Source organism: Barbus barbus (genome assembly GCF_936440315.1).
Source record: "Barbus barbus genome assembly, chromosome: 11".
NCBI classification, from domain to species: domain Eukaryota; kingdom Metazoa; phylum Chordata; class Actinopteri; order Cypriniformes; family Cyprinidae; genus Barbus; species Barbus barbus.
Window position 1 is genome coordinate 9,496,902 of NC_136739.1, and position 25,502 is coordinate 9,522,403.

General features: G+C 35.5%; 1 protein-coding gene across 2 annotated transcripts; it reads left to right on the forward strand.

Moving 5' to 3' along the window:
• The first annotated feature begins 2,474 nt into the window (after positions 1-2,474).
• On the forward strand, positions 2,475-24,446 carry LOC306877274 (histone acetyltransferase type B catalytic subunit-like). Of its 2 annotated transcripts, XM_079428932.1 has the most exons (11): positions 2,475-2,818; positions 3,697-3,768; positions 4,155-4,230; positions 4,353-4,473; positions 9,718-9,897; positions 10,328-10,449; positions 12,328-12,432; positions 13,957-14,063; positions 15,453-15,604; positions 17,562-17,678; positions 22,642-24,446. In XM_079428932.1, the coding sequence occupies exons 1-11, from the start codon at positions 2,812-2,814 to the stop codon at positions 22,807-22,809; spliced, it is 1,227 nt and encodes a 408-aa protein (XP_079285058.1). In that variant the 5' UTR covers positions 2,475-2,811; the 3' UTR covers positions 22,810-24,446. The 2 variants fall into 2 exon arrangements, with proteins under 2 accessions (XP_079285058.1, XP_079285059.1); XM_079428933.1 differs by lacking the exon at positions 3,697-3,768 and having other exon boundaries at positions 2,749-2,818; positions 22,642-23,588.
• The last annotated feature ends 1,056 nt before the right edge of the window (positions 24,447-25,502 follow it).

Below are 25,502 nucleotides of genomic sequence, written 5' to 3' on the forward strand. Positions count from 1 at the left end.
CCTCCACTCCGGAAAGGTCATGTGTTTTATTGAGCTCCCACACTGTCTTCCCCATTTGGAGGAAATTTTCCCTGTGTATCTAATCTATGAGCCAACTGACATAATGGACCACTTGATAAAGGCCCAATTTAGTGTTTGACAACATATTACATTTTACCTAATCTCTCTCTCGTAGAGCTATTTTATGATCATCTAGGACAAATTTGGTCAGATTATAGAGACTAACCCGGTTATTTAGTGTATCTGCTTGAAGTTGCCTGTTTTTATAAATGCCTGATGATGGTTGCTACATGCTACTTTTCTGGAAACTTTTCTTCAATGATTATCTTATAATTTCATCATCAAAAAACACTTAGATTTGTTTAATTAATACTTCTGCGAGAGAATCTGACGTACAATCTTATATTGCTTCTACAATTTATTTCCAAGACAGCTTATTGGGGTAAACGTGTTCAGGATTGTACTCGACATACTGACTGTTTTGGGACTGTTAAGATTTATTATTAAGTTTCTTTGTAGCATTTTAATTTACTTTAATTTGATTAATTTGAACCCTTCTCTATTTCTCATTATGTAAACAAATAATGATCTATTATTTAAATGGCAAAGTATATAATATATATTGATAAATGTATTTCTGTAATGCCTTAAATTTATGTTTTTTATTTAAAATATTAAATATAATACATATTATTTAAATAGAATAAATAAATATTTAAATAATAAAAAACATTGTGTTATAATATTTTAACTAGGCCTAATTTAAAACAATTAGAAAATTTGAATGGGTTAATTGTCATGAATAGTCATAGTCCCACAAAATCAAAATGATCCTAAAACAGGCTTAATTTAATTTATTTGTTAATTTACATGCCACTTTAAGGTGGTGGTTTCGCCATTTATGGTCATGTGGTCCTTCATTTTGAAACTGATGTAATTTATTTTTGTTATTATCAGCATTTAAAACTACAGATTTGTGTCCCTTTTTTTATTTATTTGTTTTTTTTTACTGTTTTTTTGTACATAAAAATGATCGTCCATGAGTTAAAGCACCTTGATATCTTTAATACTGATTGATCAACATTTGTATGCTTGTTATCTGTTTTTCTACACAAAGATATATGACGTTTTAAAAACAACTAGATAAAAAAGTTTGTCGGGACAAACTTTAAGTTGGCTTGAGAAAGCCGGACCAGAAACTTTTAAAAAGTTTGAAATGTTTAAAAAGTCCAAGAAGTTTGATGGTTTTCAGTATGAAATAGTTTGAAGTTTAAAGTAGTTTTACAAGCTTAAGGCAATACAGTCTGTCAGAGATAGATAGATAGATAGATAGATAGATAGATAGATAGATAGATAGATAGATAGATAGATAGATAGATAGATAGATAGATAGATAGATAGATAGATAGATAGATAGATAGATAGATAGATAGATAAATATAGATAGATAGATAGATAGATAGATAGATAGATAGATAGATAGATAAATATAGATAGATAGATAGATAGATATAGATAGATAGATAGATAGATAGATAGATAGATAGATAGATAGATAGATAGACAGGTAAATATAGATAGATAGATAGATAGATAGATAGATAGATAGATAGATAGATAGATAGATAGATAGATAGATAGATAGATAGATAGATAGATAAATATAGATAGATAGATAGATAGATAGATAGACAGATAAATATAGATAGATAGATAGATAGATAGATAGATAGATAGATAGATAGATAGATAGATAGATAGATAGATAGATAGATAGATAGACAGGTAAATATATGATAGATAGATAGATAGACAGATAAATATAGATAGATAGATAGATAGATAAATATAGATAGATAGATAGATAGATAGATAGATAGATAGATAGATAAATATATGATAGATAGATAGATAGATAGATAGATAGATATAGATAGATAGATAGATAGATAGATAGATAGATAGATAGATAGATAGATAGATAGACAGATAAATATAGATAGATAGATAGATAGATAGATAGATAGATAGATAGATAGATAGATAGATAGATAGATAGATAGGTAAATATAGATAGATAGATAGATAGATAGATAGATAGATAGATAGATAGATAGATAGATAGATAGATAGATAGATAGATAGATAGACAGATAAATATAGATAGATAGATAGATAGATAGATAGATAGACAGATATAGATAGATAGATAGATAGATAGATAGATAGACAGATAAATATAGATAGATAGATAGATAGATAGACAGATAAATATAGATAGATAGATAGATAGATAGATAGATAGATAGATAGATAGATAGATAGATAGATAGACAGATAAATATATGATAGATAGATAGATAGATAGACAGATAAATATATGATAGATAGATAGATAGATAGATAGATAGATAGATAGATAGATAGATAGATAGATAGATAGATAGATAGATAGATAGATAGATAGATAGAAAATCAGTTAGAAAAGATATAGCACACTCGGTCAGATCAGTCTGAAGATCAGGGCTGAGTTTGTAGAGTTAAAGCTCTAGGAGGAGTTAGAGTTGATAGTTTAGCCTCAGAAGAATAATAATAAAAAGTTTAAATACAATTTCAGTATTCAGCTTTCTCAAGCCAACTTAATAAACGCCCCGAGGAGGTAACGTTGAGAGTACAGGGGTGCTGCTGTCAATCTGATGCTGCTTCGATGAGAAAAACAACGCGGTGAGATTTCTTCCAATGGCGGAAGCACATGGGTAAACAGGAAGTAGTTTCGGCATTTGGCGGATTGAGCGGAGAAGACGTGCAAAAATGGCGGGTGAGTGTGAACACCCTCTATAATAGCGACTGCGTTTTATTACTTCTGCTGTTACAAAGCGTGTGTGTTTGTGTGATGTTATTACTCGAGCGGTGCTGTGCGCTGATGTCTGGGAGCAGATAGATTAGAGAAGAGAGAGTTTTAGCTGCGGCTAAATGCTAATCATCACACAGATGAGCAGCACATGTTTGTTTACATGGTTATGTGTTTATGTTTAATGTCACATATACTAACACACACGAACTCACAATATCACACAGATAAAATATTGTACACTAGGATGATCAGACGGGTTGCAGCTGCAAGGTAACTCGCTGGATGCAGTGTAATAGTGCTGTGTCAATGTGAGCTGTCAGTGTGGCGAGCATTAGATATGTTCATGCCTGTATATCTGCCAAATAGAAGTAAATATGCATATGTTAAAAGATGTATTCATTACTAGATAGTGATATGCCTGCAGACACCGGGGTCCAATGTAGATGCTGCTATTTAGCATTTTGGTACATTTTTGTCATTGCAAATTATACAAATTATATCATCACTATAGCAAGTCTTAGTTGAACAACTCAATTGTGTAAAGCACTGAAAACCTGATGATCCTGTTTTCCAGCATGATTTGAGATGTTTCAAGCACTAGAAGAAAATTTCATTTTCTGTACAAAGAAGTTTAAATTTGTTACATTTGATTAGTTATGTTATTTTAGGCAGTAAGATTTAAACGCCACTACATTCATATTGTATTAATTTGTGAAATTGTAGTCCAGCAGCAGCCGCATTATTGTATTTTATCATATCGTATCTTCATGTCCGAGTTGTGTAACTAATGACAGAAATTTACGCTGTTTTGATAGACATGTTTCTCTGTGCCTTTCCTCCAGCTATGAATGACATGGAGAAGAAACTTGCAGAGTATAAATGTGACACTAATGAAGCTGTATGTCTGAAATTAGGTAAATCATTAATCATCACTTAAAAAGAAAAATGTCTAACATTATAAATAAAGCAGTAGGCTGAATCTTTTGTTGTATGATCATTTGTTTATATTCAGAATACTTTTATCCTGCAGAATAATAGATATCAACATTTATTTGATTTATTTATTATATTATTACATATTACTGGATGTAGTTGTGAACGATTCATCAATGAATGTTATTCCAAATCTTAAAAATGTTTGTCTTTGTCATCTTACATAAAAAAAATAATAAAACTTTTTTTTTACTTGTTTTTCATCTGAGACAACTTTCCTTTTCTTGTGAATGGATAATACTTTGGATCCATTTTATTATGTAATGTCCACCTTTTATTGATAAAATGATTATTTTGTCTGATGTAGTGCGGTTCCCGGAGGATATAGATGATGAAAGCACAACGTTTCACCCTGAGTACAGTCATCAGCTGTATGGAGATGAGTATGTATCACACACCATTGCATACTAGACTCTTATTATATATGTAACAATTGTGAGTGTTTTTTTTCGTGGCACCACTATTTTGACCCATTTCTTCAATCTTGTATTTTGTTTTTGCACAGTGAAGTGGCGTTTGGCTACAAAGGTCTTCAGATCCAGCTGTACTACAGTGCAGGGAACCTGAGCATCCTGTTCAAAGTCAAGTACACGGCCAGGGTCACAGACAAGTTTGACTGTGTGGAGGTACAACTCAGTCATTTTATGTCATACATGTCCATCTCACTGACTGTGTTGACATGCACAATTTTCATGTGCATGCAGTCTAGTGAAAATATACATTTGCATCACATTCTGAACAAAATCTGCACAGGTGGAGAGCAGCATTTAGTGTTGTAACGGAGAGGAATGCTGTCAGAGAAAGCCACTGTGTCAGCTGACTAGAATCAGGCAGTTATACATCGCACTCCATACATGCACACCATTTGCCTTTCCAGCATACGCAGGACTCAACAGTAAGCATTGGTAGGAGCCAGTCAATGCAGACTTTATGCAAACTCTAAATATTTTATTTCTGATCATTTAAACATGTCAAGTCGATAATGTTATCCAGCTGCCTAATATAGATTTAATGTATAGGTTAATATAGTTTTTATTTTATTTTTTTAATTGTGAGAATGATTTGTGGTAGTCTTGAATTAATTACAGCTGATTATTATGTTATAATTGTAAGCCAGTCAATAATGTTTTGCATTGTTTTTGTTATGTAGGAATTACAAATTAAAAATCCAGTTATTTTATGATACAAAAACAGTCCGTTATGCTGCTTTATTGCAAACAGGTATTTGTTTTTGTAACATTCAAATTTATTATATTTTTAATATTTATTATTTTTATTTATAATAATAAAAACACTGGTTTGTTGCACAAATAGGTTTGCAGTTTAGTTTATTTAATATTTCAAGTTGCGAAAGTTAGTAGAAACAGATATTTTTCTATATTGTGATGTACATCAGGGTTGTTATAGTTAATTACATCTAAAAGCTTTACTTAAAAAATTTTTCACTTTCATTAAAATAAATATTAACTGAAATAAAATATAAAAGAGTAAAACTTTTTTTTTTTTTTTTTTTTTACACATTTTGCCTGTAGTTGCCCAGGCAGCATTTCTCATTTAAATTTATTTACACTAAAATATCTACATCTGAAATAAAAATAAACAACAATATACAAACGCTAAAAAAGGTAAATGACAAAAACATACAACAAAATTACTGAAACTTTATTACTAAAAATAAAATGAAAAAGAAATTCTAAAAACAAAAAGTAATTAAAATATTCATAAAAACTATAACAGCATCTCAATGAATACTAATGAACTTCAGATTACAGAATATCAGAAAATAAAAAAAAACATTAGGATGGGACTCGGTTCTATCTAAATGTAACTTGCAGCCAATTGCAACAAAGGGGAATTAAAGAAGTCAAGCATTGTTATTATTGTTGTTATTATTATTAGACCTTGCATGTAACTATATTATATAGGCCTATTATGCTTTGTTGCCATTGGAAGCAAATTTAGGCTTGTTTTCTGTGGTCCTTTAGAAAAACACGTCACACCATGGTCCAAGTCTGGAGTGCTTGTACCTGTGCTGCGGTCAAGCGCACAGACAGCCAAGCAAAAGGCAAAACTGACATTTACATGGATTTATAATAAATATCCCTCATTAAATGAAAAGCTGTCTTTAGGATTTTTTTTTACAGGATTGGCATGGTGGGCATCTTTTATTAGCATTAGTTTTAGCAGTGCAGTGGTGAGTGTGTGTTCTTATTGTTTACATGTTGCTGACGTGTAGGCTTGCCATGCCAAGTTAAGCTCAGTACTCTCTTTGAGATATTAGTCCGATTTACAGAGAGGGAGTGATTTGATGAACCCATTTAAAAATGAGAAATTCTCTCCAAATGTTGCACAAAACCTGTTGTGGATACTCTTTCTAGTGCTTCTTAATTAGATTTTAAAATATCACAAATTCATCATGGTTCCAAACCCATACGACTTTTTCTTCTGTTATTTGACACGAGAAATGTTCTGGCTGCCCAAAATCATGCACTTCATTCCAAGTCATCTGTCATACTTCGTGGTAGGAATAGACCGAAATTTATGTTTTGGCACGTTGGTGCCATTTTATAGCAAAAATCATTGGTTTTTATTTGACGTCATGGCTTATTTCACTCTTAATTCAATCACAAAGGGGAAACTTTCAGTGAATAATGAAAATTTCATTATGTTCTTTACATAAAGCTGTCATATGACTTAGCAGTGGTTCTCAGCCTTTTTCACTCCAACGCCTCCCACAGCAATATTCGAAAGTCTGAGACTCCTAGTCTCTGGAAATTAAATTTCAGGATACAAAAAGCTTTAAGAGATTCTTCAAGGTTCTCATGCTTTTTAACCAATAAAGTTAAAATTATTTTCCAGTCATTTGTGAATAAGGTTTAAGAAAAATATTTTCTTAATTTACACTTTCAAAATTAGGCTAACTTCTATATCCAGGTTATTCTGCACAGTGGGAACAGTGTAAAAAAGGTTGTTGAGGGATGAATTTAAATAAGAAATATCTTGATTCTTAGTTGTTTTAGCTCTTATGTTAAGTCATGTAAGTAATCGAATAAGTTTGCTGAGGCTCCATTTTTGAGAACCGCTGGTTTAGACGCATGGAATATACATTTACGTTTATGCGTTTTGGCAGGTAGGTACACATTTTACATTTGATCAGTTTTTGCTCTCCTTGGGAATCAAACCCATGTCCTTGACGTTAGCGTCATGCTCTACTCTTTGAGTTACAGGAAAGCCCTTGTAGCACAAACCGGTTCGTTTTATTGTCAAGAGAATAATTAGAAAACACCTTTTGTATTCCACGGAAGAGAGGACGTTTGTATTTGTGTTTTTATGAGGACTATTCCCTTAAATTTCATTCACCTGTGTTGAGCAGGTGTATGATTTGCTAGATCTCTATTCTACTACTGCACACACACACAGTTTATAGCCCTAACTCGCACCATCCCAGACACTCATTCCAGCTAATAAAACCCTTTACAGAGAGCAAATGTGTTTAACAGACACACTGACCTATATTGCAGCTCATCCTTTCAACAGTATTAGAACAAGCTTGCTTGTCTGTGTGAATGATTTAGGTAGTTGAATAAAATCATACCTGAACTTATTAGTATTAGACCTAATTATATATTGTGTGCTGATCCCACGTGACTGTGTTTAGTGGCATTTCTGAATGTCTTCCACCTTTAAGCGTGGCATGTAGTTATAGCCGCTAAACATACTTAAGATGTTTATTGTTTGAGGATAGTTGATTTTATTGTCTTTTATTTACAGAGCTTCACCGTTGCTCATACTGTGTTCTTTTTTCATCTTTTTTCCTCGTAGATGAAGATGTCTTTGATTAAAAGGTTGTTTTTTTTTTCAGTGTAATTGGATTCAATGCTGTTGTTGAACCCCATCGTATAAAGAAGATGTATTCTCAAAACTCTGAAGAGTCTAGGATCCTTAAGCGGTGTTAGTTAATACGGTAACACCACAATGGTGTGCTTTCATTTGTGCGATTGAGCAATTTGCCTGAGAAACTGTCTGTTTTTACCATTTTCTGTCTGCTCCGTTCTTGTCGTCCTCTCTTCGCTCCCATAACGCAGTGGTACAATAGTGAGTGTTACTGAGCTGCAGGTGCACCGATCCCCTTCTGATATTAGCTGATGTCTGAATGAGCAGGAATTAGCGGCGTGTTGCATTAGCCTTTTGTCGTGTGTTTTGTGGCCGTTGTGAATGAAGAGTCCCGCGACACAAGCGAAGCCCATCACGCGGCCAAAGGGCCCTGCTTAGCAACTTAATACAAAGTGTTCTCATGTCAGCCCCGCTGGAAATGGATACAATGCAAACATGGGTGCACATTCTGCTGGGTAAAAAAATCCCAGAGAGGGGGAAGGAGGGGGGCGGTGCTATTGTCTGCCCCAGAGCCCGTGAATGGAGAGGGCAAACTCGTTTGATTGAGTTCGCTCACTAGCCTCAGAACACAGGGGCCTATTATACATGTCCGGGATTTTTTTTTTTTTTTTTTTTGTTAAGTCGAGATCAATTCATTAAATTTGATTGCCCGGTGAGAAGCTGGGACACATTACGGTGGGGGGAACTTCATCTGATATTCATGGTTTAAGATAAGTAGTAAATGTATTCAATTAAGTGGTCTTTCAGAGAAGGCACAGGAAGAGGGGGCTGGAAACTCCTCAGCTGACATTGCTAATTGCCTAATGGGTCTCCTTTTTGTGCCACAAAAATATGTATTTTTTTCCTTTAATTCCTTTTTGCGCTGTGCCAATCACAGCTGAAGTATAGCTTAATGACAGAACAATAGGGAATTACTCTGTTAGGGCTCTTTTGTGATTATATGTAAGGCCAAGCGCCAGGGGAATAGACGCATAACTCATAAATGTGCCACTTCAGTTTATATGATTAAATTCAGCTGCTTTCACTGTATACTAGACACAGGTGAGTTAACCGCTCTCGCTCTATGGGAGCTTGAAACGTGCTTTAGATTAAGATGAATGTGTGTTACCTCTTATAGAGATGCACACATTCTGTCTCGTGTGCTGATCTTTGCCTTTAAACGTGTAGTTTGGCGCAATATTCTGTGATCATTTAAGCCGCTTTTTTATGTGCATTGAAATCTGACAGTGACCAGTGGCTATTTAGCTCCTAAAAGGACAAAAGACACTATTAAAGTAACCCGTATTGACATATTCTTCATATGTAAGTGATATTTAAAATAGATGTACTTTATTCAACAAGGATGCATTAAATTGATCAAAATTGACAGTAAAAACATAATTTCTTAAGATTTTTCTTTTTTTTAATAAATGCTCAAACAAATCCTAATAAAATGCATCAGTTTCCAAAAAATATGAAGCAGCACAACTGTTTTCATTGTTAATAATCTGAAATATTTCTTGAGCAGCAAATTAGCATATTAGAGTAATATCTGAAGGATCATGTGTCACTGAAGACTGGAGTAATGATGCTGAAAATTCAGCTTTGCATCACAGAAATAAATGACATTTTACAATATATTTAAATAGAAATCGGTTATTTTGAACTGTAATAAAATTTCACAATATTGCAATTTTTATTTTTGATCAAATAAATGCAGCCTTGGAGGGCAAAAGAAATCAGTTAATGTTAACACAGTTGTTTTCCACATATACACTCTTTTTTCTTTAAACTGAGTAAATTCAGCGTGCCTTAAAATTCACACTGTTCTTTTCTTGTGATTCTTAGAAGTTTAAATATTGACTTTGCTTGGTTTCTTTTGTTTGAAGTGTAATATACACTCTGGTCTCTTGCATAAATGTAAGTTAGTCATTTGTTGAAATGCTGGTAGTTAGTCATTTAAAAGCAGCTCGCTCTTTCTCTGTGTTTGTTCTCAGCCAGATGATGTGGAGGGCAAGATCAGAGCGATCATTCCTGCTGGTTTCTGCTGTAACACAGATGACTTCATCTCTCTCCTGGAGAAACAGGCCAACTTCAAACCTTTCGGCAGCCTGCTGCACACCTACAAAGTTCACAATGTGGAGGCAGGAGAAGATCTCACCTACCAGATACACAAGGTACAGAGTTTCCCGCAGCATGTTGAGTCACCGCTTTGACAGCTGGCAATGTCATTCAACATTCAAACTGGAGTATGATCGAGCTCTCAGGCAATTGTACCAGCTTTGGCAGTGTGGATGGTGAATAGTGTAAAGTATTAGGCTATGGTTTTACTGATTCTTGTTATTTTTCTTGCTCACGTAAACTTTGTTACCTGCAGAAAATGAAACGTTTCAGAAATGGAGAAAGTTGAATGAAAGATTATTGTATTTATAGCTTTTTATTAATAAATTTTATTGCTGCATCTTATTAGACTGACTTTTTCAATGTACCATGTTATGCAAAAGTTTTGTTAGGAAATGTTGACTTTGCCACTGCACATTTTAATTATGTTCTAGCATATTTCCTTGTGAACACACCATGGAGTTCATCTGCTGTTTATCATTTCAGGTGGATATCTCGTGTCCAGGGTTCAGAGAGTACCATGAGCGCTTGCAGACATTTCTCATGTGGTTCATTGAGACAGCCAGTTTCATCGATGTGGATGATGATCGCTGGGATTTCTTCCTCGTGTGAGTGTCTAATCCAGATCAGATTCAAATTCAGGCTATATCAGCATTGAAGGATTCTTATATTTGTCACATTTCGTCATAATAAAAGAACAGTCTAGATTCAGGGGAGACTATTGACAGCATGTATGGCCTTCCGTTCATTACCACAGAAAATAATTCCTCATTTCTCAATTTGAGAACATTTGCAAAGACTGTTTTTTGTTTTGTTTAGTAATGCTCTTCCTGTCTAAAAGGCAAGACACAATCCGTTTAAAATACAGACCCTTTCAATAATATAACCGCAAGTCTTCATATGTTAAAAATACTTAAAAGTTTGCATCATACATGCAAGGATGTCAGAACATGTTTACATCTGCCCACAAAAATGTCTGTCTGTAACTCATAACCAGCTGTAAAGTCCCTCTAGATCAGTAATCCCACCACTAAACGGATCATTTGGACATCTGTACAGGTCAAATAACACATTTTTGAGTGGTGTATATGAATTAAAAAAAATTAAACAAACTTCACATTTCTGTTTTGAAACCTGCTGAAACGTCTTGCCCCATAGACATCCATTTTATGTCCATTATTGTATGTGCAATTTTTGCTTATTTTTACAGTCAACTAAAATCTAAATTATTAGCTGTGGTAATTGACATGTCACAGATACTGTCTCAGATACACAGTGTACTTTCCACTTACAGGGATAGTTTGTCTCAAAAAGAACATTTTGTCATTTGCTCATCATGTTGTTCCAAATGTATGACTGACTGACTTCTAATCCATATAAGTCACTGGTAACTGGAATGGTTTGGTTACCAACATTATTCAAAATATCTTTTGTGTTCTGCTGCAGAAAGTTTGCATACAGTTTTGGAAGGGCATGAGTACCAGTAAATGATGCCAAAATGTTCATTTTTGAGTGAACTATCCCTTGTATTGGACCCCAGATAATACTTTTAATTAGATATTATGTTATAAAATGCAACATTCCATTTTTTGGCTCAGTATCCAATGTATTTAACATATGGCATGTTAATAACATACTTTTTACATATTGTTAGTCCATGCAGATCATGGTAAGACTATTATACTATTGTTTTCCACTTCATTTGAATGTAAAATCGGTGTCCAGAAACAAAACCAATTGACAACCACTGACAGACAAATGCTAAATAAAGAGTCTCTCAGGTATTTCCCAGTGTTTGAACAAATGTAAATTGTTGGCAAAAACTCATGACTCGTGTTGATAACAAAAAAATAGAAATCAAGTGCTCTCACAAAGCCAGCGAGTGCAGATAAGAAGGTAGTGTCAATTAATAGTGAACAGTAACTTTCTGAACAGTCTCTCTCACACAGCACGCGTGTAAAGCGTCCGAACGGGACGTCTCTCCTGCCTTTGTGGGGCCTGTGGGGCCAATTATCAGGCTGCTTTAATTATTTTCTCCTGCATTGAGGCAAATTGTTGATCTGGCAAGAGTTTCCTTTGTGCTGTTTGTCTGGTTTCTTTGCTCTTGTGTTTCTTTCTTTCTTGAGTCAGGCCAAGAGGCTGAATTGAATGTTGTTGTCTTTTGAAACGCTGAATGAAGTCTCCAGCGGTAGTGAAGGGGACTCTGCCTGTGTTTTCTTTGCTTTGGCACCTATTAAAACAGACAATGGGCAAATGGACTGGAGTGATGTGAAGAGGCTAGATGCCTGCCTCTCTGCTCTAAGTTGCAGTGCACCAATTAAGTGCATAATGCATTCAGTGTCTCCAGCAGGTGCAGCGACAGGCCACTAGCCCTCCGCAGCGAGTTCGCAGTGATGGCGGGGGGGGGGGTCCGGTGCATGGGAGCGTGCCTACGATTGACCTGCCCGCTTTTGTCATCTCTCTCTATCTCTCTGTCTTTCTTACAGATTCGAGAAGTACAATAAGGATGGAGAGACCCTCTATGCGACGGTTGGCTACATGACAGTGTATAATTACTACGTATACCCAGACAAAACCAGACCACGTGTCAGGTAATTACTAAGGAAGCACGTGCCCACTATCTGCTTTATTCTACGAAAAAAGGAAAAGAAAATTACACATCTCTCTCTCCCTTGTCCCTAAAACTCCCAAATTACCGTCTTGCGTCTCTTGTGTGCCAGCCCCTCTCTGGGTATTATAAGACCCACAAATTCAGCATCACCCGCCCGAAAGCTCGTTTTGAAAATTAGTCTAATGTATTGATTGGCAAGACGTGCTAACGTTTCATTACATTGGCCACTGCTGAATGAACACGTATAACCTTTTGAAAACTGATGATATCATTGCTTACTGTATTTGAGAAATTTTTTTTCGCAGCTAAAACGAGGCGGATGGAATTGTGACGGTCTGTATTAGTAATTCTCAACTGGTGGGTCGCAACCCAAAATGAGTTCTGATAGCAGGGGAAAAACCTAAATGCTAAATGCAAATAATAAATTGCAACTAAGTGCATAATCGTGTGTAGAATGAATAGTAGAATAACTAGGCTTATCAACTTTTAACGGCAGGAAAAAACACTTCCATTTATTTTGTTGTTGATGTCAAAAGTAATGCATCCAGTCGCTCTTTCCCTTGGTAATATGACACATATAATGCAATATTTGGTAATAATGCAATATTTAGCCCTGTTTTATCATATCACACTTCTGCTGTTTATGCATTTATCAAATTGTCATAGCCTATTAACCCTTTAGAGCCAGCTTTTTCATATTACGCCAATTTCTAAGGTCTCTAAATTATCAACATGATCAGAACTTTGCTGTTGAACCTTTTTGTACACAATCTCTTACATGCCTTCTGTCATCTGATTGGTAGTATATCATTTTTTTAGCAAGTAAAAGTTCTTTTTAAATTGTAAAAACATGCCCCTTCGGGTTGATTTTTGTAAATTGAGCAGAAGATTAACTTTTATGTTGCTAGTAATATTTAAAGATGAGCACTTGCGGACTTGAACACCCTAAGCAGCTTAGGGTTGCTTGATTATTCATACAATCATTATATTGCATTGTATGTTTTGTACCGATAATAAAAACTACAGAGCTTTGATCATGAAACGCATTTAAATATCAAATTACTAAGACATTATTGTGAGATATCAAGTGACAATTTTATATGCATTAATAAAATTGTATTGATTTACATTACAAGCTGAATTGAATCTTTTTGGCCATGTAAATAGCAGAAACTGCACCAAAATGCATATATTTGCTAAGTTTAGGCCTCTGAATAAAATTAAGGTATTTTTTCCAGTGTTGTGCCCCACTTGATGTTCAATGTAAAATGTTGGTCTTTAAGCAAAACCTCTGGCCTGTAGTGTCAGTTTCAGTAGATTCTGTAAAGTCAGTAGTGTAGCATGTGTCTGAAGGGTGCTGGAGGTTTAACAGACCTCTGTTTTTGCAGAACCATTGCTCAAAGGCTCAAGAGCTCTAACCTTAAATTGGTATTGTGCCTACGCATCTTCTCTTCTGTGCAGCATCACTAAAGCTTTTGTACTCTCTCTCTCTCTGTGTGTGTAGCCAGATGCTGATCTTGCCACCGTTCCAGGGAGAAGGACACGGGGCTCAGCTCTTAGAGACAGTCCACCGATACTACTGCACTTCTGCTAAAGTACAGGACATCACAGGTATAAGCCGACACTGAGGCCTAGATTAAACAGTTAGGAGTCCTATTTGAGGTTTTTACTAGTAAGTTTTATTAGTAGTGGTATTTGTCAGGATCACTATTACTGTTTCTCATAATTAAAGGTTAAAGATTTGAACCTAACCATTAATGCTAAGTATTATCAGTTGGCTTGTAACTTGTCCCTCACGGTGATACCCCTGTAGGACAATAAATGTGCAATCAGTATATTGTTTAAAAACAGTCATTAACAATACAGTATAGATTTATAATATAAGCTATCAAATTAGTTTCTGGACCTAACATCATTTAAATATCCATTATATATATAATCTTATTTAATAATTATTACACGGCTCACTGGGTTATTAAAGTTCCAATACAGTCAATTATAATTTGGCTTGTTGCATTCTTGATTTTGATCTTGGAAATCCTTTTCAAATGGTTTTATCTGAATAAAACTAAATTAATTATAGCCTTTCACCATTAGAGTGTGTGTTCAGAAAGCCAACCTGTATGGTCACATATCCATTCTAGCGATATTCTGTGAAAGGGAGAGAGGGCAAAGTGTTGTGAATTTCCTTTGCTAAGGCAGTTGTTGCTGTTGCTGTTGAGTTGCTCTGCCTTCAGTTTTATGGAGGTGAAGGGATGTGATGTTAATTGCCGGCAGTTTGCTGCTGAAATGTGCTGGCCACATGCTGCCACTCACTCACCCCCTCAACAAAGACACAATTATTCATAGAGAGAGAGAGAGAGAGAGAGAGTGGGGGTGACTACACTACCAGATCTACCCAGCACTCGCTGTTTTACTATTTCTGTTTATTTCTCTCTCTCCCTCTCTCTCTTTCTCTCCGTGTATAGAGAAATAAATTAAAATGTATTTATTTATTTTACTGTGAAATAACTTTTAATCCCTTAAAGTGTGTAATTCAAGAAGTATTCAAGAACACCGTCAAAATGTAGTTACTGTGATAGTGAAATAAATCAAACTTAGCAATTCTATCAATTTGTTAAACTTTAGTATAATAGTGCAGTCTTTTTTAAGTGCATTAAAATAATTTGATCTTGTTGCCATTTTTTTATATCGCCAGCATCAGCAGCAATACATTGTAAATATTAAATGTATCACCCTGCCCCAAACTAGGTCTTTTCTTTTCTGTCTCTCTCTTCAGTCAGTGACTAAATACTAGTCAGTAGTTTAGTAAGTCTTTGTTTCCCCTGACTCCCAGAGTAAACTTGCATTTAGCTTAATTTCACCACTGATGCATTCAGCATATGTAATCAGTGTTTTTGTGAAGGTTTGTCTGGCGTCAGTGTCTTCATACTGTATTTTACCAATTGAAAACTTTCAAGAATCTCATGAGTTGACCTTTTGTAATTGTCTGCTCTGCAGCGGAGGACCCGTCTGAAAACTATGTGAAGCTGAGAGATTTTGTGCTGGTGAAGCTGTGCTTGACTCTGCCATCCTTCTCCAGTGAGAAACTCTCTCAGGGCTTCAGTGAAGAGATGGTGTCTGAGGCCAGAGAGAAACTCAAGATCAACAAGGTAACATCTCTTGCAGGTTTACTTGCTTTATTATTTCTGTCAAATTTTATTAATAGCTATAGTCAAGAAAATACATTAAGGAGAACAGATGGGAATTAAATTGTTGGGAGTTAAAAGTCACAAGCTGGATTCAAACCTGCATTGCCCACGTGAGCACCACAGCTCAGTGTGTTATACATTGAATAGATATTTTAGAGTTTTAATGATTTAATGTTTTATTTTGCCATTAAGTTTCCTGAAGACCATCCCAGTAGGCTAGCTTCACAAGAGTGTGACGACCAAGATATTTAAATAGCCCCTGTTTTCAAACCTCATTAAATAGTTTGATTAATTTCAATGAATTTTGAACTGTTTGTTTCAGTTAAAGTAGTGGTTTGTGATTATCACGAAAAATGTTCTCAAAACTTCCTGAAAGCATGTTTTTTTTTTTTTTTTTTTTTTTTTTTTTTTTTTTTACTTTTTGTATTTTTATTAGCTATTTTACCCAGCCCTATTTTTGAAGCTTTACTGTTGCTGTATACTGTAGATTAAAAGACAAGCAATTATACAGTTAATTCTTCAAAGAGTTTGTGCATTTATATATAGAGGTAATGACTTTGTTCTTATGGGTTTTCAACTTGTAATGCCCCTAAAGGTAGGAGTGTACATCCGTTTCCTCTGGGGGCCGCTGGCCATTAGCAGGTAGTGAGTGGGAGTGGGCCTAACAGTGACCCCTGGGGGACTCCTCTCTCTTGCCACTCCGGCCACTCTTTAACTGCTCCAATTATAACCCAGCATCTCCTTTTATGCCCCACAATCCCCTCTGTTCATGTTGTTTGTGAGTGATTTTCTCAGGGTGATGCCTATGGCATGGCCAGGCAAAATGCTTGGCTCTCCATACTACCCTAGTGGGAACTGCATGAGGTATGGTGGACCTCTCGGAGTCATGGTTACTGAAGGAGGCATGGTTACTGATTGAGAATAGCACGGGAATCCCAGAGCAAGATGCTTTTAACCCAGAAAAATGGACAAGGTTAAAGAGCCTGTAATTGCTGCTTTTTGCGGTTGCAAAACTGCATTATTCTCCACTGAGAGTTAGCATATGGACATTTAATTCATTACTTTTATATAGCGCTTTTCTAAGCACTCAAAGCGCTTTACATTGTGAGGGGGGAGCTCCTCATCCACCACCAAAAATTATTTGACGTTACACCTTATTGTAATGTGACATGCAACGTAAGATTTCATGTTCGATCCATTAGAAACAAATAATTTCTCATCAGTATAAAAAACACTTCCAACAAAACTTAAGGAAGTTACCTACATAACACAGTGAACATTATTTCATATGATTAATGATGCATGATGTTCTTCTTTTGATTCCGGGTTTGATTTTTGCATTTGTGATTGTCACAGCTTATGCTTTATGGATGGCATCTGGGGCACACTGACAGTTTTTACGCATTTCTTATGTAGCTGTGCTAGTTCTTAGGTCTTAGGTTTTATTTTCACATGAAATCATTTAAAACCAATTCAATACTTTGTCCATGTTTTATTTGTTTGGGAAAACAGCATAATTGAATGAATATTTCACAGTCAGCTGGTCATTATCATAAAATAAACCCCCTCAGGGTGATAGAAGACCCCTCAGCTTTGTCTCCTAATCGCCCTACCTATCTTTATTTTGCAAAAATGATGGGCTTCCTGAACTCTACTCACTGCAATTACATTGGTAACACATAACCAGACTTTCAACTGAAAGTAGTTCCACTTCTAAAGTACTGTATTGACAGTTCACAATTTGAATAAAACATTTTACTAAAGAATCCATGCAAGTGCAAGAAAATCTGAACCTCACATATTCTGCTCAAGATGTCTCACAGATGCTGTCTCCAAACTTTAACTTGAAAAAGCTAAAATATTTGTTAAAAGAAACAAAGCTTTACAATATGTCTCTTGTATGCTGTCTAACTTTCAGAAACATGCACGCCGTGTTTATGAAATTCTGCGTCTCAGAAACACAGACATGAGCGATGAAGAAAAAGCCAGAGAATTTCGTTTGGAGGTGAAAAAAAGACTCTATGGACCCTACAGAGTAAGTGTGTGTTTTATCTGCTCATGTTAGCTGTAGGTCCATCCCTGTTTGTCTGCATTGACTGACTGCTTTTAAGAAGCAGAATGATTGCAATCTGACTTAGTACACGGAGTGCATTACCCATTAGGCGTAACTGCTACAACTCCCATGCAATGATTAGCTAGTCATAAAGCACAGAGAGCAGAGCCTGAGCTTCATGTGCTGAACATGGATTTCAAGAAACAACAAAACAAGTAAAGTCTTGCCAAAACAAACCCTGGTCGCGACTGCCAAGATCAGCCTGCTTGTATAACGTTCTCCAAACCGCACAGCTCAAACTACAACATGTGAAATGAAGCATTTCTGAACTTCAAAGAGAGCTGCACATTTCTAGCTGTGTTTATATGTGCTGTATAAAAATGAACAGAAACAAAACTCTTTCAGTGCTGCTGTTCTGATATTCTGCAGTCTTTGTCTGGTATAATTTATTCATTGAGTGGCGTGAATAGTTTGCGCCGTTTCCTGTGTGATCCTCTCACGCGGTGTTAAGAGCGAGAGGGACCCGAGGCCTCGGTCTGGGTTTGTTTGAGGGTATAATGGCTCACACCGGGCGGCAGCCGCAGTCTCCACATCCACACCACGAGCTCCATTCACAACAAGTGTCATTATTACAGATTTGCATCTGATTTAAGCGGAGCCATTTAGCAGGGAGAATGCAGCACCCAGTCACCTGCACACGGACAGACTCTCTCTAATCCGCTCTCTCTGCATGAAGACACGCTACAGTTGGGTATCTCCGGACTGGAGCTGTGGAGTATCACTAAATACTTTTGACCTCAATAGTCATCTTTCTGCAGGCTTGTGTATGTGTTATAGTTATAATTATCTTTAAGCTCGCACAGCCTCTGCACTGAATATCGGAGCAACAAAATCTATGCATTATCATACTGGCCAAAATATTTAAAGAAATACACTACTGTTTAAAAGTTTGGGCTCAGTAAGATTTTTTTTTTATAAATTAAAACTTTTATTCAGAAACAATGCATTAATTAATCCGACGTGACAGTGTAATGACTTTTGTAATGTTACAAAATATTTCAAATAAATGCTGTTTTTATATTTTTTTATAAAAAGAAGTTTGTGTTGCTGTAGTAAAAAAGAGAATTATCATTTCAAATATCATTGTTTTGTTCAATGTTTGAATTTTTCTTCTTTGAAACACAAAAGGAATTATTTTTCAGAATTTTTCTATTCTGAAAGCATATTGTGGCTAATAACTGTCATGTAAAAAAAAAATTGCAATTTATTAAATTTTCTACTGTGGAACTCAAAATGAGAATTTTTTTTTTATCATAATCCTCACACAAGACTTGTGTATCATGTTTCTTCAGAAGTCTTGGAATATAGTATATGACGTAGGGGTGTGCGATATGACGATTTTTGATCGTGGACGATAAAAATGTCTCCACGATCTGCTTTTTAAGAAATATCGTAGTATCGTGCTACAGCACACATTCTGTCAAATACAGTTCTGGCGCCGCCGTCTCTATATACTGTACAACAGGACATACAGCAGTAGAGTTACTCTGACAGGACACTGCACTTATTCGCGATCGCAAAAGTACATTATTTGCATACAAGCCTTGCTGGTTAAATGTTTCATTCGCGCGCTGGTCTGACGTGCGCTTGTTCTGAGCACATATAACGTACACCTGAAGCACGCGCACTAAAACGCCTGTCTAACAGCGCCTGATTACTCAACTAAGTTATATTTTGCGCTAATACTGTCAAAACACACAAGGTTTACATACAGACTGAGTTGGTTATCTCTAAAATGAAAGTAAATAGTTAAGAGAGAAACGGATGCGTGCCTGTACTGTATATTAGATGCGTGCAGCTCTTAAAGGGACAGGACACTAAACATGCTGTCGACTGTCATTAAAGGGATAGTTCACCCTAAAATTGAATTTCTGTCATTATTTACTCAGTGGAAAACCAAACAGTTGCTGGTCTACATTGACTTTGATAGTAGGAAAGAAAAATCCTATGGAAGTCACTGAGGACCAGCAACTGTTTGGTTTTCCACCTTCTTCAAAATGGCATTTATAAATGTTCAGCAGAAGAAAGAAACTCATTCCGGTTTAAAACAACTTTTGAGTAAATGATGATATAAAAATACAACATTATGACAGAATTGACAGACAGATGACAGAATATTAATTTGTGGGGGAACTATTCATTTAACGTTAACAAAACAACAAAACACAAAGAGAAAAATCACTCACTATTCTTGACTGAAAAACTTTAATACAGTTGCTTTAGGAATCAGTCTATATAGTGTTTTATTTTTATATTTGTTCATTCAATTTCATTGAATGCTCTGCTAAATACACCTATTGTACCTGGAAATAAAGCACTGTTTGTTTTATTTGTATATTATGTGTATTTGTAATGTGTATCTTTGTTCTTATTTTTTAATAAGAAAAATAAAATAATGACAAAGATTTTTTATCTTCACCCACTTTGGCCTAAATATCTGCCATGCATCTTTGTCTTTCTAGTTTGGCTGTAATGCTCAGACAACTTGTAAAACCAAAATAGTAAAACTAACAAAGAATCGGGATAAAAATCGTGAATCGTGATATTTCTATAAAAAATCGTGATATGATATTTTTCCCATATCGCCCACCCCTAATATGACGTACTTCTAGAATTCTTTTATGACATTTTATTGTTATTATTTTAAGATGTTGTAGCTACAGTATGTTTTCATTGTATGGAAAAGTGCAGAATGAACATGCTGCTGAATTTCTTTTTTTGAGTTTCACAGTGGAATGAATGTCAAACGGGTTTTGGAACTTTCCAGTTCTCTGGAGGTTTTTGCTAAATTCTGTTGCCAAAGATTTTGTGCAATGGTCTTTATCTTATTTCACTTGTATTTTAACTCTATTAGCTGTTTCTTTTCGCTGCATGTGTCTTAATTCTTCTTGGAGGTTGTGGTGATATAAGTTGATATGTTGCAGATAATATGGTTTGATATGATATGTGCTTTGGTGCTGGTAATGTGTTGGAATCAGAACCACTCTCATGATGACACTGTCCAGGACAGAGAACTCTGACAGCAGAATAACCACATACACACCAGATGAAAGAGACAGAGCCAAAGAAAGAGTGAAAAACATGAGGCAGAAAAGGAAATAGAGCAGGATCTGCAGACCACATGCCTCTTTCTCTCTTCTAGAGGTCTCTTTACTCCGAATGTGTTGCAGATTTTCCTGTCTTCACAACATCTTGTCTGTGTGTATGTAGGTAGGGATGTAGGAGGTGATCCATTAATAATGAACTTTGCCCAACATTTCAATACACACTTGCTTGAAGGTCTCACAATATCAGTAAATTGTTGTTTGATTAATATTATTGATAAAGATGGATTAACATTGCGAGACCTAATGCACAGATCTGATATTTTGCCTGTTTGCCTTAACTTTAGACATTCATATCTCTTAAATAGGCATTTAGACCAAGAACATTGATGGTCACACTCATTGTGTAGACCGCACACACATAGTGTGAAGGCAGATGCTTGTGGCAGGTAGACGTAGTTTTATTTTTAAGTACAATTGTATGTATCCATTTAGCACTAAAGTACTAGATTCATTAAAATCCTCTTGAGACGTTTAAAATAAATTCTGAGAAGTTTAGAAGAATGTGTAATTCCTGAAAAATATATTTTCATTTATATATTTTATATAATTTTTTTAATATCTCCTTTGTTATTATCTAAATGTATAGCGGTTCTTTCTAAAGACATGCTGAATAACTCAGTGTAGAAAAGACTGTCTTTTTGTAGTCCCTGCTTCCAGTAAATTCATTAAACACCTTACATTTTTGGATATTCAAGACAAGTTGGAGGCTATCATAACTTTAAAAGGTTATATATATGATGATTTTTAATAACTTTTATCATTTTTTTTCAGGATTTTAAATTCTGTTTTTAAACCAATCTTGAAAAACATTCTCTTTAAAACATTCTTGAAAAATGTTTTGGGGACACAAATATTCTTAACTTAATTAATCTTAAAAGAAAAATGAAGAAGAATTTTGTTCTGAAGAATGTTGTGAATCCAGCCTCAATACTTTTGACATCTCTAGATTTGCACACAGTCTCACTAAAGAAATTGCACAACAGAGCTGTTCAGTCGTGATATCAGTTTGTAGACCAATCCGACAGGCTGATTCACCATGGCTTCTCTCTGGAATTTCCCATAGGTTTTCAATAGTGGTTTTCGATTTATGAGTAAAATAAGGTCTGTGGCAACATTTTGACATTTGTGTATCATAAATGACACACAGAAATACCTCAGATGCAATATTAAAAAAAAAAAAAATGTAAATGCAAGTTGTTATATAAGGACAACAGTGGTCGGCTGATTTGTCATACATATAAACTCCCTGTGGAAGCTGTGCCTCTGTTAGCAAATTGTGTTTTAGAAGAAGTAGATTAAGAGGGAAATCAGCTGATTGATGGCTTGCTTATAGTTGTCACTGCTTTTGAAGCTGAAATAGAAGTATTTTAATAGAAGTTTAGAAACAATACATGCAGAAAAAATAATGTTTTTCAACTGTTTAGTATATATTTAATATATTATATTTAGCGAATGTGTTTGAATGCTAAATCGGTATACGTTCTATGTGTGTGTGCGCTTTCTTTTGAATTCATGTTTCATGAGTCTTGGTTCGGTGCCAAAGCCTCTCAACAACCTTACAGACTCAAATTTTGTTCACAGCTCTTTTCTTTCTGCTCTCTTTCTCTCACTGTGTTTTTATACATGAAGTTTAGTTGTGATGAAATCAGATTTGCCCTGGGGTTTCTGTTCAATGGCAGGTTTTGGATGGGATTGGGTGAGCTGCTTTGCATCTTATTTTCTCCTGCGCCATACTGACACCTGCGTATTTTCTCCCAACGCTTTTGCCTTGTGTGTAGAAAAACCAGCGTGAGCTGACTAAGATGCAGAAATGTTTGAGGCCAGAGGAGTTGGCGTCCCACATCAGCCAGATGGACACGAGACTGCAACACGAGGAGCTGGAGAAAAGCTACCAGGATGTGCTGGCGGAGTATCGAAGAGTCCTGGAGCGACTGGCTCAGGCGTGAACACATGGAGACTTCTGCTGGAAAGATTTGGAAAAGACTGTCCCAGACACACTCACACACACACACACTGTTCTATTGCATTGTATCCAGTGTTATTAAGGGTTTAAACCTGACACATCTGCATTTGTTACTTGTGTGATAGACAGATGATGGGCAGTTATTCACATAATGAGAGATGAGTGCATTGGTCTACTGTAAAGATGAACTCTGAAGATTTTTGAGTTGTTATTGTTTTTTCCATCAAACATTTTCCTTAAAATGTACAAATGTAGATTTTGAAGCACTTCCTATGAAAAACAAATAAAATGTTTTGTATATTGCTCAAATGTATCTCTTTGGTGATGTGTCTAAAATAAAAACACCTTCATTTTACTTCATTTGACTAACCCTGCACTGCTTGATGTTACGGTGTTTAAAACTTGTATAATACATTGTGTTTGAAGTACACAGCTAAAAGTTTGGGGTACGTTTTTTTTTTGGTAATTTATTTTAAGCTGTCCTTGTTACACATATGTAATTACTATTATAATAACTAACTATGCATAATTATATACAAGTGACCCTAAGCAAAATCCTAACCATATAGTAAGTAGTTAATTTATATGACTCAGTACTTAAATGTATAACTACACTAACAAGGAACACCTTAAAATAGTGTAACTTTTTTTTTAAAGAAATTTTTTTTCTTCAGAAAAGATGCATTAAATTGATCAAAATTTACAGTAAAAAACAAATTGTAAAGATTTTTTATTTGAAAATAAATGCTATTTTGAACCTTCTATTCCAAGAAATTAAATTCTTATTTATTTATTATTTTTACACTTTGGTTTCATAAGAAAAGCTTGTTAAAGGCTGCTTCATTTGTGGGTGTCTCTGAAACTCCCAAGTGTGCTAAGCTAATGTGCAGACAGTCGCTGATCTATGGGCTGAGATCTGAAGATTAGCTGGTGATACACTGGATGAAATGCATAGAAGAGTTTTAGCTGACAATACTGCACAATGATACAGAATTTAAACCTCTGATCATTCACTCATTTCAAGTCAAATCAATTTGCACACAGAAATGTGCTGTAAAATTTCCTCCCTCACTTTTGCAGCTAATGCATCTTCTGATTGCATTTAGCATTGAGTGCTTCACTAATGACCGTAACGCTGAAGCCCTTCCTGTCGCCACACCCCGACCACTCACACTGATTCCATGGATGAATTACCATCTCTTCCCTTTTACTCGACACAGTTAAAATATGAAGGTCTGGAGGTTAATTTTCATTTGTCATCCTCTTCAAATGTGAGAAGTTGAGCACAGAACTCTTGACCATGTCAGATATTAATTGTATCCTCTCATGTTCCTCTGGCTCCTGAGTTCATATCAAGGCCTCTCGTTTAAATCCAAATAGAGAGGAATAATTAATGTGGCTGGAGTATCTGGAGTGTTAAAGAGGATTTCCATTGTAGGATGGAAAGATTTTGACAGTAGATATTGTGGTGGAACTATTGATACTAATGGTGCTCCTCCTTTGGGATTTTGAGAAAGATTTGACCCAGATAACTGCTAACCCTTGTATCTCAAGTATTCTAAAGACATTTGCTTTTCAGCTGGTGACCAGATTAAATAACAAATTAAAATGATATACACTTAAAAATAAATGTTCTTTCTTGGCGTCTATAGTTCAATGAATCTTTAACATACATGGAACCTTTCCATTCTTTATAGACCTTATGCTTCAGAGAAACAAACGTGCTGCCATCTTTAGAATTCTGTCTTTGAACTTGAATGTTTTTGCCGTAGTTCTGTTGCATTACATTGGGTTTATTTATTGTTAACAAATATTTTTATGTGCATTGTAATGTTCAACGCGAATGTCATAACAAACGAGAAGATTTTAAAATGAGCGGTTCATTCATAAATTAGCGTGACTTCACTCTTTGGAAATACAAACGGAAGACAGAAGGCAAGAGCAGTGCTGAAAATGGGTAGAGCTATACATAAGATCTGTAGAGATAAAACGGAAGTTCAAGGACACAATTCTAAAGATGGCTGCATGCTTTTTTCTTTGGGGCCTAAGGTATAGTGGAAAATATGGTGGCCCAGTAGTGTGGAACCCAACGAAATCTCCACAACACAATGGAAACAAGTCGCAACATAATGGAAACAAGCCACAACGAAATTAGCACAACTCAATGGAAACAAGATGCAACACAACGGTAATTAGTCGCAACATAATGAAAACAAGTTGCAACATAATGAAAACAAGTCGCAACACAACGGAAACAAGCCACCACGAAACAAGCACAACACAACGGAAACAAGTCGCAACATAATGGTAACAAGCCACAACGAAATTAGCACAACACAATGGAAACAAGTAGCAACACAACAGAAACAAGTCGCAACACAACGGAAACAAGCCACCACGAAACAAGCACAACACAACGGAAACAAGTCGCAACATAATGGTAACAAGCCACAACGAAATTAGCACAACACAACGGAAACAAGTCGCAACACAACGGAAAACAACAAAAACAACACAACAAAATTAGTCCTTTGCGTTTTGTTGTGGAGAGTTTGTTGTGTTGTGGAGAGTTCGTTGTGTTGTGGAGAGTTCATTGTGTTGTAGCGATTTTGTTGTGTTGTGGACTACTGGGCCACCGTAGGAAAAAGGTTCTTTAGATTATTAAAATGTTCTTCA